The following is a 12,337-nucleotide window of genomic DNA, read 5'->3' as shown; positions in this document are numbered from 1 at the left end:
GTGTCACGCTGCACAAAATCGCGCCACAATTTGCTTCAGCAGAAACCATCCATTCTACCAGCAAAATGGCACCACGCCTCTGAAAATCGCCCTGGTAGAATGGATGGTTTCTGCTGAAGCAAATCGTGGCGCGATTTTGTGCAGCGTGACACAATTTCTGGATAAGGTCGTTGTACCTTGGGTCGTACACAATGAATCGTGGCGCGATTTTGACAGATCTATCACACTATTTAAGCACTCTATGACCCATTTGTTGGAAAAGCTTGGTGAATCTCATGGAAACCAAAGGAGGGAACTTTTAGGGTTTTAGATATTAAAGGTTGAAGGTCTTTGGGTGATGTTCAAAGCTTCAAGATGTGAATCTTGGAGAACCAAAAGAGGGAGCTCTTGGGAAAAGGGTTGGTGCCTTTTGGGGAAGATTCATGGGGTTGGAAAACACATGAGTGAAAAGTCTTTTGTGAGCAACTTGGGTGAGTCTTGTGAAACCAAAAGAGAAGATCCTTAGGAAATCAAAGGCTAAGGGTTGGTTCTCTTTTGGAGGTTAGATTCTAGAGTTGGGAATTCAGCTTTCACAGCATCACAATTTTGAATCATTTCTCAACATTACTTTTTAACTTGTTCAAGAATCTCACACTAAACCCTAGCATTAAATCTTGAGGCCGCCTTTGTCACACATGCAGGGTTTGTTCAGTGTATTTCAGCTAAATCATAAATGAAAATGACAAGGAAGAATGCATGTCTCATAATTGAAAACAATGACCAAAATAATGCGTACAAAAATTGTCCTCAAATCTTAAGATATCCACTATATAATAAGAGATTAAGCTCAGAACTGTCCTAGGTGTTTCAAGCTTATCCCTGTATTCAATAGTTGAAATTGCAGTATTTCATATCATATAATATAATAATATATATATCGATCATCAAATTTAAAAGGGAAAAATTGCATGTACCAAAATTTGCCACATGTATAACCTTAGCTCTTAAGCATATGGCATCATGATATATAATATACGTCACAAACGCGGAAAAACTTTGGAATTGGATTGATGTTGCTCACAGCTTGAGTCTGATAAAAAATGATTTTATGTGACATAAATGCTTTTATACTTATGTATATCCTCAAATGAATCGAAGCTAAAGAGTACAGTGGGGTTTTTTCTACCATACCCCTTGATGAATAACACAATGAAATTTTTGAGCATTATAATGGGGTTTTTTCTACCATACCCTTGATGAATTAGATGTAATTTACTTTTATAAAGTTTGAGTTTCGTTTAATTGGTATGAACAATGCATAATATATGCAGGGATCGAGGTTCGAACTCTGAACAACTCACTTCTCCACAATTAAAACGTGTGAGCTTCAGCTACTAGGCTACCTGATAAAAAAAAATTACTTCTATAAAAGAAAAATCTCATTTTCTTCATCTTTATTCTTACGATTAGTTATTATTTTCATCTCAAAAACATCAAACGTTTTCATCTACTTATTCAACATGTGATATTCATCTCCTTCCTTATAAAATCGAATCATAGTTGTCATTAGAGACAAATTACCTCTAATTTATCAAGGGGTATGTAGGTCTCACTGATAAGGTTTTTTCCTACAATCAATTACAACTTTTATCTTAAGAACATCAAACTTCCTCATCTCCTTTATTCAACATGTGATTTCCATCTTCATCATTCTATGATCAAATCATAATTGTCATAAGAGGTAAATTACCACCAATTCATTAAGGGGTAATGCAGGTCTTATCTATAATGAGGTGTGTACAATTCTAAATCATTGTATGATGAGACAGGTGCTGGTATATTATTCAATTATAAGTAGTTGAGGGGTTCAAGGTCCAGGATTCAAGCCGGCTCAAGGTTCAGAGTTCAAATCCTAGCAAAGAGAAAAATACTAACATACTGACAATTAACAAACTAACATTTGTCATTTAAAAGAGATAATTAGGAGCATGTTAGTAAATGTATTTACTTTTGACAAATTCTAACATGTTTTCTTAGGGTACATCTTAGTATATAACAAAAGTAGAAATTATGTTAATTTATTTCTCAAAATGTTGATTTTTTTTTTCATTTAATATTTTCTTAGAAATCCTTGTTAAAAAAAAAAAAATTCTTAAAAATCATGGTTGAACCTAACACAACCTCACAAAATCAACTTATGAGGTGATGACTGTCCCTACTTATGAACACTCGTTCACATCATTTATCATCCAATGTGAGACTCAGTAAAACACCCGCTCACGTCTAACACTATTGAGTTTGGTGCCTAACACTATTGAGTTTGGTGCGTGGACATATAATTGGTGGGTGACCCGATAGCAGAACCCTAATAGCAAGTGGTCAAATAAATTTTAGAGGAGAATCTGATTCCAGCTTAGAAATCGTGGTTGAGTCTAACACAATCTCACAAAACTAACTTAAGAGGTGAGAACTACTCTCGCTTAGAAACACTTGTTCATGTAATCTCTCATCCAATGTGAGATTCTTTAACATATTTACTATTTGTAAAATCTTTAACATGTGCTCTTAGAACACATGGATGTTAACATGACCCTTTAATTTACTTTTTATATGAAATCAAGAAAATTAAATGCATTAAATTATCATAAGCATGTGTGTTTGTCTACACACACACTTTTGTTTATAGGTGAGTCTAGGGAGAGTATGTTCTTAATTATGTTCCGGCTCTATTCAAGTAAATATATTGTTGTTGGACTTAAAAGTTCTTTACTATCTGTAAAATCTTTAACATGTGTTCTTGATACACATATTAGCATGACCCTTTACTTTTTAGATGAAATCAAAAAAAAAATTAAATACACAAAATTGTCATAAGTCTAGAAATATATACTATTCATGTAAATTCATTGTTGTTGAACTTGAAAGTTCTATAAGGAGATCGGATAAAAAAGATCTCAGTATTGAATCTTTTTATTTCTTCAAGTGATTGCACCAAGAGGTAAATTTTGTTCCTCGACTATGAATTTCTCACTACTCCAAAGAGTGTAAAGTTTGGCGATCCATGAAAAAGAACTACTAACTAAAAAAACCGTAAATTGTGATAAATTTGCGTAGAAAATAATGTTGTACTGATTTACGTGTTTAAACTATACATAGACAGCCCTGTGAGCTTAACTCTAAGGATAATGCATAATATATATAAGGTTTGGGGTTCGAATCCCGACCATCACAAAAAAAATTATATGTAGACAAAAATCTTTCGCGGTGGCACACATCTTGGATAATAGTAAGGATTAAGGAGATATAGAAGAAAAAAAAAAAACGAAGGAAAAAAATTTGGTAAGTTTTTTATGTGTTCTTAACTGAATAAATAAGATCTTTTTTAAAATTCACAAGTCTTTCAAAATTTGTTATATAAAATAAAAAGAATATTTCTTGTTAAAAATTATACAAAAAGCACGTAATGAAGTGCACCCAAGGTTTCATCAAAACTAAAACCTAACCTCAGATGACCACTAAAAATGGCCTAGAATAGTTACACTTGTTGACTAGATAATCGACTAGTCGTACTCGTTTCCTTAAACATGGTTCATATTATGAGTAAGAATCCTCTTCATTTATAAAAATCAATTGAGAGTACCATTTAGAGACATATTAACACATAAAATAGATGATAGGTCTTAGTATTAAGTGAGTCACACCACTATTAATTATTTTAAACTTTTATTTTAATTTTATTTTAATTTTTATTTATCTCTCTAAATAAAAGAAATAAAGAAAATTCTAAATGAAGACGATCCTAACTCCTAAATTGTGGACAATTTTTCTCACTCAAAATCTTCATATTTGGTTGTAACGGTTACCATCGTGTTCGCCTCAAATTAATTCAAACCAAAATTAATTTGCGAATAAATTGCTACATTTGAATATTTCAGATAAACAATTATTTATTGTTCCAATGGTTCAGTAGTTTTGAATTTGATTTAGCTCATTTGTTTTTTTTTTATTTAATTGAAAAAGACACTTTTTTAACTTTTTATCTATTGATTACACAATTTTCAATGCAATAATTAATATATTTACTTTCTTAACCAGTAATCAAGTTTTTTAGGTCAAATAATCAAGTTTTAAATGCTTCATCCGTTTTCAATTATAAGTAAATTTGACTTTTTAGATTCATTCAATTAATGATGTATATGATTCATATTATGAACCACATACATCATTATTTGAATGAATCTAAAAGACAAATTTACTTATAAATTGGGAACGGAGGGAGTAGACATAACTCAGTTCAAGGAGCAAGTCAACTGTTTGCTGTATTCAGCTAACACTTAGTTATTTATTGTATAGTCCATAAAATTTAATTCAATTGATAAAAATTTCAAAAAACTTTAGGTTGAATGCTGTGATCGAACTTAAAATCCCAATTCTTTTACTTTTGTGTATATGAGCTCTCAAATGACTATTGGCATTTCTTCTATTTAGCAATAATTTTTTAACAAACAAACACACAATCGCACACTATTTCTAAAGTTGATTTAAATTTTTTTATGTAAACCAGATATCTATACAATTGAAAAAAACTTATTCAGCTAGTTCTATATTTTCTATAATAATAAAGACATTAGAAATGAAACAAGTTGTATATATTCAATACCGAAGTAATTAATTCTTCAGCCACTGGATAGTCCTACCCATGAAGAAAATCATCTAGTAACAACTTCCTTGACCAACTAAATCTTAGTTAGATTTATTTATCCTTTAAATTGGACACTATTTATTTATCTAGACATCTTACGAAAGAAAAAGCAATATATGATCATTATTCATTATTCATACGTAGCCGAAATTTCGGTTGTAATATAGTATAAACATTGAATTCAACATTTTTCAGTTTTGGAAAATAAAAAGAAAAGGATAGCAACAAACATGATGGATGCATCATCCATTGGTTTGAGGATGTGTTTGGATAGAAACATATTTTTGTATGTATGTATCCACTAGACAAGCTCATTCATTGCATTAAATTAGGGCATCCAAACTTTAGTCTATAAATATGGAATGCACATCTTCAGTTCATTCACACTCCTCTGCTTTTCTTTATTTGGTTTCAATACAATAGTACACTTTTTCTATTGTATTGGACCACATTACAATACATATATAAACTCTTCAATACTTAGCACTTTTTTTTATTCAAAAACACACACACACGCATACATATAAACATTCATTTACATTTAAATTAATTTGCATCACTATGGCAATTAGACTCATGGCTATGATGTTTGTGTTGCATATCATTTTGCTATTGAATGCAAATGTTCCATCAACATATGCTCGATTATTAGGTAACAAAACCATGTCCAAGGAGAAGGTAATTAGGAGATATCTTGTAGAAAATGGACTTGGTTTGACACCCCCCATGGGGTAAGTTACTCTTTATTATCAATTTTTTGGTTTTTCATCTAGACTAGTACCCGCTTGAGTCATTACTATAAGCAAAAATTCACTTTTTAGATTCATTCAACAAATGATGTATGTGGTCTAGACCACATACATCATTTGTTGAATGAATCTAAAAAGTGAATTTTTGCTTATAATAGTGATCGAATAATGTGTTAATATTGCTCTAAATTTTGTGATATTCAATCCAACTTTATTTTTATTTATTGATTGATTATTGTCTACAACTAGATAGTACATGACGAGTTAATATCTTACTTATCAATTTCTTTTATTTGGAGAGTTAAAGACACAAATAAGTTTGAAAAAAATATAAAATAATTAATAATGGTGGAAACCATTTAATGATAGAATTCACTATCAACCTTATGTGTCTATCTCTCTTCAAATTACGTACTTCATTTATTTTGACAAATAAAGACCATCCTTACTCATACATAACACCCTAAAATCATCGTTCAACTTTATCTTATATTGTTGTTCTAAAACCTACATTTTATACCATTTATCTTTTTACTTTATTATATATTCTCATATTAGTTCATTATTAAATGAATATATAAGATTATAATTATAAAAAAACAGTGATATCTTGTCCAAAAAAAAAACAGTGATATGTATTAAAATAATAGTATTGCTATATGTACACAAATACATTATACATGCAATGAATTAAAATAAACTTTGAAGATATTTATGTGATGCGAATTTTCAAGTTTTTTCATGAAAATATATTAGTATAAATGCTAAACCCATGACGATAATTTTCATGATAATAATCTTTCAAAAAAAAAATTCACGACAATAATATGTAGTATGAATCTCTCAGGTGGAGTAGCTGGAATCATTTTGGGTGTGATGTTAATGAAAGTATAGTTCGTGAAACAGGTAATTAACTGTATTATTGTCATCAACTTTAAATTTACACCATTATATATATATATATAATATCTCCGAATTCTAGACATACTAATCTAGACTTATTTTATGGTTTCTTAATTATCACAGCTGATGCAATGGTGTCATCAGGACTTGCAAATTTGGGGTACCATTATCTTAATTTAGGTAGGTTATGCCTTGATTAATCTTACATACATATATACTTTCTTGTCAAGATTAACGAGTTCCACATTTTAATATAAATATATCAATGTAGGTTTTTTTTTTTTTGTTGACAAAATATACCAATGTAGGTTTTAGAAGTCGCTTTACAATTCTAATGCATCATTAATAATGTTTATAAGTTGCTTTATAACTCCAATGCATCATTAATAATTACTTTCTTGTTAAGATTAATTTTTTTTAAGTCGATTTACTATTCAAATGCATAATTAATAATAATAAAAAAAAATTCTATCATATCTTTTTATCATTTATTACTCTCTCTTCTTTTCGTTCTTTTAATCTCTTTCTGAGTTTTGTTAACGGGTGCCTCCGGACATTCATTAAGGATTCTAAAAGAAGAAATTATTTTATAAAATTCAAATATTTCGATTTTCAATGCATTGATTACACATAATTTCATAAAAAGTTATCATTTAAAGGTCTTAAAGAGTGTCTTAGAGAACTCATTAACATTTATCTTTCTTTCTCAAATCATTAATAAGGGATAATTTTGTAAAATCACTTATAATTTCTCTTTCATATATTAACTACATTTTTAATATGTGTGAAAATATAAAAACAACTTATAATAAAATACGGAGATGATACTTTTTTTTTTTTGTGGTGGCCGAGGTTTGAACCCCGGACCTTGCATATATTATGCATTATCCTTAGTCAACTGAACTAAGCTCACGGAGAGAGAGATAATACTCTTTAAGTAAACATGTAAGTTTTCCAAAAATAAAATTTAAAATTTGACTTAAAAGATAACTCCCTTACTTGATATTAAAAACATAGAATAATATTTATCTATAACATTTAATTTAATAAGATATTATTTAAAATCACACACACACACACATAACAGTTGACCGATAATTTATAAATTTATGAGAAAAATATAATTATTTTAGATATCATTCAATAATTATATCAATTATGATATTTTTTAGTATAATTCTATTTGTTTTTAAGGATAGTATAATTCTATTATATAAAGTCAAAATATTAAGTTATTATTTTAAAATGAAAAAGAATTATATTAATATTACATGGTGGTATTTTGACAAAAAAAGAAGTGTTAATAGTCGTACAAAATTCACATGATTTATCTTCAACAATTTTAAACACAATTATTCCTGTATTAAAATAAATTTATTTTTTCCTTCAATAAATATATAAAGGTTTAAATAATTCCCTTAATAAATATAAAGGTTTAAATAATTAAACAATTGAGAAATTTAGATTTTTTGTATAAAATTTGTGAGACTTTTTTAAAATTTTTTGGAGCCTGTTAATCTATTAAATAAGGAGTGCACGAGACATCACACACATTTTACTAGTAGCAACCTATTTACGATGCTATTGTTTTATATTTTTTCAGACGATTGTTGGGCCGAGCTCAATCGAGATTCAGAGGTGATTAAAGTTTACAATTAAATTTTCATTTTTTTTTTGTGATAAATTCATATTTCTTTGTCATGATAAATTAATTGTATCCCCCATTTATATTGGAAATGTATGTCCTTTTGTTCGCTTTATTAGTCAATAGTATGCATGCTTTGTTTTTTAATTTTATAAAATTATCAAAATTAAATAGTAAGTTAATAAAACTGTAAAGTTATAGTATATTTTTAAGGTTCTAACTTTGAAAATGATAGGGAAATATGGTTCCCAATACTGCAACATTTCCCTCAGGAATGAAGGCTTTAGCTGATTATGTTCACAACAAAGGTTTAAAGTTGGGGATTTACTCAGATGCTGGGTATGAAAACAATGAATAATCTTTACTCAACTAAAATATATATATATATGATTAGGTATTTGTGATTGATCACTTGCAATTTTTATGCAGAACTCTTACTTGTAGTAAACGCATGCCTGGATCACTGGGACATGAAGAACAAGATGCTAAAACATTTGCTTCTTGGGTATTATAATATATACATTACATTATTTGAAAGTCGTTTTAATTTTTATCATATTGCATTCTATGTACAAGTTTAATGTGCTAACAAATATATGATTTTTTGTTGTTGAGAAAAATCAATAACTGATTTAAATTTTTCTTTAGGGAATTGACTATTTGAAGTATGATAATTGTGAAAACAATGGTATAAGCCCTAAAGAAAGGTATTTAATCAATCCCCTTCAAATGTAAATAGTTTTTACATTCTTAATACTTTATAAGAAACCGAAAATTCTTATATAATGTCATACATTTTTCTAAATAGGTACCCGCCAATGAGTGAAGCCTTAATGAAATCTGGAAGGTCAATCTTCTTCTCAATGTGTGAATGGTGAGTTGAAATTAAATATGATGTTTCTCATACATGAATAATATTATTCCAATTTCTACTAGCCTTTACATAATTTTGTGGAACATAGGGGATGGGAAGACCCAGCAACATGGGCAAAAAGTGTGGGAAATAGTTGGAGAACAACAGGTGATATTGAAGATAATTGGAATAGGTAAGGAATCAATGGAAAAAACAGAAACTCACTATATTGATATGTATTGTTCAATTACTTTGCTTCATTTTCCATATTGTGATCAAAATTATTTTACTTTCTCCCTAGCATGACTTCTATAGCAGATTCAAACAATAAATGGGCATCGTATGCTGGACCTGGAGGATGGAATGGTAATTAATTAACAATTGCAATTTAGAGAATATTGCACTCAGAAATTAATTGCTTCTTGAATTATTAGATCCTGACATGCTTGAGGTTGGGAATGGAGGCATGACTACAGAAGAATATCGTTCACATTTCAGCATATGGGCTTTAGCTAAGGTATGATGTGATGAAACAAAATTTAGATACTTACCAGCCCTTGACTTCTAGTATTGTGATGGCATTGCCATTGTCATGACATCCTTTAAGCAAATTGTTTTTGATTTTTCACTAAATTGGTTTCTTTTGTATATAATGATAGGCTCCTTTATTGGTTGGTTGTGATATTCGTGCAATGGATAATACCACATATGAATTAATAACTAACTCGGAAGTTATTGCAGTAAACCAAGGTATAGATAAAACAGAATTCATGAATTACTAGAAAGACAAAAGCATTGCTTTCTTCTATATGTCAATACGATATAACACTCAAAAAATCAAATTTTCCTTCTGTTATTGCAGACAAACTAGGAGTTCAAGGAAAGAAAGTGAAAAGTACTAATGATTTGGAGGTAACTTTCTTGTTTTTGATCCCTTGATTTCATACACTATCCTTTTTTTTTAATAAAATTTTTGAGGTAGGCGGTAGAGGATGGAAGTTCTCCGAGGTGCCAGCAACCAGTTGAGATGTCGGTGTTTCCTCTTGATATCTGTCCTATCTCCTGGCTTATAAAAAAAACATACACTATCCCTACCATACTATCTCACGGGTTGATGCCCGACACCAACACATTTGATTTTATTTAATCATTCTTGTTTTCTTAAATTATACTAGTGTGTACGTATTATTAATGCCATTATTGTATTCAATGCTTATGTCATTCTTTCATAAATAGAAAAGTATGACACTAATACTAAACTATTTTTAGGTGCATACATCTCTTCTATTCACAAACAAATAAAGCAAAGACAAAAAATGCACCCCTAAAGTCAAAATTGATTGTATTCATATATATCCTTGTCTGTGTGTATGTTCTCAAGAAAATTTTCTTAATATAGATAGATGTGTATGTTGTAGGTTTGGGCAGGTCCTCTAAGTGAAAACAAGCTAGCAGTTATTTTATGGAATAGGAGCTCATCAAATGCAACGGTAATTGCATCCTGGTCTGAAATAGGCCTAGAACCAGAAGCCATTGTTGATGCAAGAGATTTATGGGAGGTAATATACCTACAAAATTGACCTTATATTGTTTTTTAGATCATATTTCTATGATTTTGATTATATCTTATATGAAAAATATGCAGCATTCAACTCAATTGTTTGTTTCAAAAGAAATCTCCGCTGAAATAGATTCTCATGCTTGTAAGATGTATGTCTTGACACCCACGAGCTAGTTTCAAGTGGAAGAGCTGAAGTTATTGTTCAATCATATTAATTTTCAATAAGATGTGCTAGAATAAATTCATATATATGTTGGATTAATGATGCTATATGTGTTTGTAATTTTGATGCATTAAGACGATCTTAATATCATGGAAATGTATGACTTTTCCTTCTTGATGCAATTTGAAAGCCAATTAAGCTTATTATTTACTTTCAAAACATTTCATAAAATAAATTTTAAACACCCTTCGGTTTTTAAAACTGTACCTGGCTTAACCATTCAGTTTTTTCATTTTCTTCACATGAAGCTGGGTCTTACACCATGCTTCTTTCTCCCATGAAGTTTCAAGCAACAAATTAAATATAGGGTTTTGAAGTGAACCATTGTAATGGAGAGAGTATGAAATGCTAGACAGGAACAAGGACGGATAAATAAGACGAACTACAACTCTAGCCACTATGGCGATTCTTGCGATCAGTGAGATGAATGAGTTGCTTCATTTTCTCTACATTCATACTAGAAAGTTGCACTCATATATGAATGTACACTACAGTTAAGATTAATATATGTATAGTAACGAGAAAAAAGTAAGTGTGGTGGTAACTAGTAAGATAGTAAAAAGGTCACAAGTTAAAACAGTGTTTTTTCCTTGACAGAGTGATGACATTAAAAGTTAAAATGTAGTTCTGCACGAGGATTAATTAATTTTAAAAGTGTTGAATTTATTATGATATTGACATGCTTATGCGTACGTGCATGTCTGTTTGGTTCAGCGATGATAAAAACTGATTTTGCGAAATTGATTTGTAAAATTTATATATGGTTGAAAATGAGTTGAAAGTAAAGTGATTCATGTTTCAATATGGGTGTAAAAATCAATTTTATAATTAAATGCTTCAATTTCTAGCTTCATGAGAGCAACAAAACAAGTCAAAATCAATTTTGTGTGAGGGTAGTATGAAGGTAGAAGAGAGATTTTGGCGAAAATGTTGAACTGAATATTATTGATCAACATCTAAAAAGGCTTATTGTACACATGAAACTAACATCTAACTAACTTGCTTGTGATGCAAGCTATATAACAAACTAACCAATAAACAGAATGATACAACTAACAATTAACTAACAATAGATATGATGTATCACTTCCTACATATTCTCCCCTAAACTGACCTTATAACTAGTCAGTTTGCACATTCCAAGCTTGTCTCTCAATTTGCAGAATGTTACTAAACTCAAAAGGCTTGGTCATAATGTCAGCCAGTTTATCTTGTGATGAACAATGCAGAAGTTGAATGACTCTATCTTTGGTCAAGTCACGAAGAAAGTGGAACCTGACATCAATGTGTTTACTCCTTCCATGCATGACTGGATTTTTCGACAACTTTGTTGATGAACTATTGTCACAGTGAATGGTGATGCAGTCCCCTTAATTACTTCCAATTTAAACTAAGATCCTTAAAACCATACTACATGACATACACTGCTAGCAGTTGCCATGTACTCTGCCTCAGTAGTGGAAAGAGTTATTATAGGTTGTTTCTTAGATGACCATGCTTAGCAAATTATTCATATGATGTTGGATCTTCACTGGAGCTGAATACAACAAGATTATGGAGAGATTGTGCTTTAGTAGCTTTTGTAGTGTCATAATCATCCAGATATGCAGGGCTTCTGCTTAGCCTTTTCCCCAAATCCTAATTTTCATCATTGCTATTTTCAGAATCAGATGCTATAACATTTTTTGCTCATCAATTTCAGGTTGCCTTTCATTATTTACT

The 12,337-nt window shown here is 30.0% G+C and overlaps 1 protein-coding gene across 1 annotated transcript; it reads left to right on the top strand.

The window, feature by feature from the left end:
• The first annotated feature begins 5,081 nt into the window (after window positions 1-5,081).
• On the top strand, window positions 5,082-10,711 carry LOC25484541 (alpha-galactosidase). The gene is made up of 15 exons (XM_013613387.3): window positions 5,082-5,412; window positions 6,278-6,336; window positions 6,457-6,513; window positions 7,937-7,971; window positions 8,214-8,317; window positions 8,408-8,483; window positions 8,627-8,685; window positions 8,787-8,852; window positions 8,941-9,024; window positions 9,133-9,197; window positions 9,266-9,348; window positions 9,491-9,581; window positions 9,694-9,743; window positions 10,250-10,390; window positions 10,477-10,711. Exons 1-15 carry the CDS (start codon window positions 5,243-5,245, stop codon window positions 10,564-10,566), a joined length of 1,230 nt encoding a protein of 409 aa, XP_013468841.1. The 5' UTR covers window positions 5,082-5,242; the 3' UTR covers window positions 10,567-10,711.
• The last annotated feature ends 1,626 nt before the right edge of the window (window positions 10,712-12,337 follow it).

This window comes from Medicago truncatula, chromosome 1, assembly GCF_003473485.1.
Source record: "Medicago truncatula cultivar Jemalong A17 chromosome 1, MtrunA17r5.0-ANR, whole genome shotgun sequence".
NCBI classification, from domain to species: Eukaryota; Viridiplantae; Streptophyta; class Magnoliopsida; order Fabales; family Fabaceae; genus Medicago; species Medicago truncatula.
This window is presented reverse-complemented; position numbering and strand designations above follow the sequence as displayed.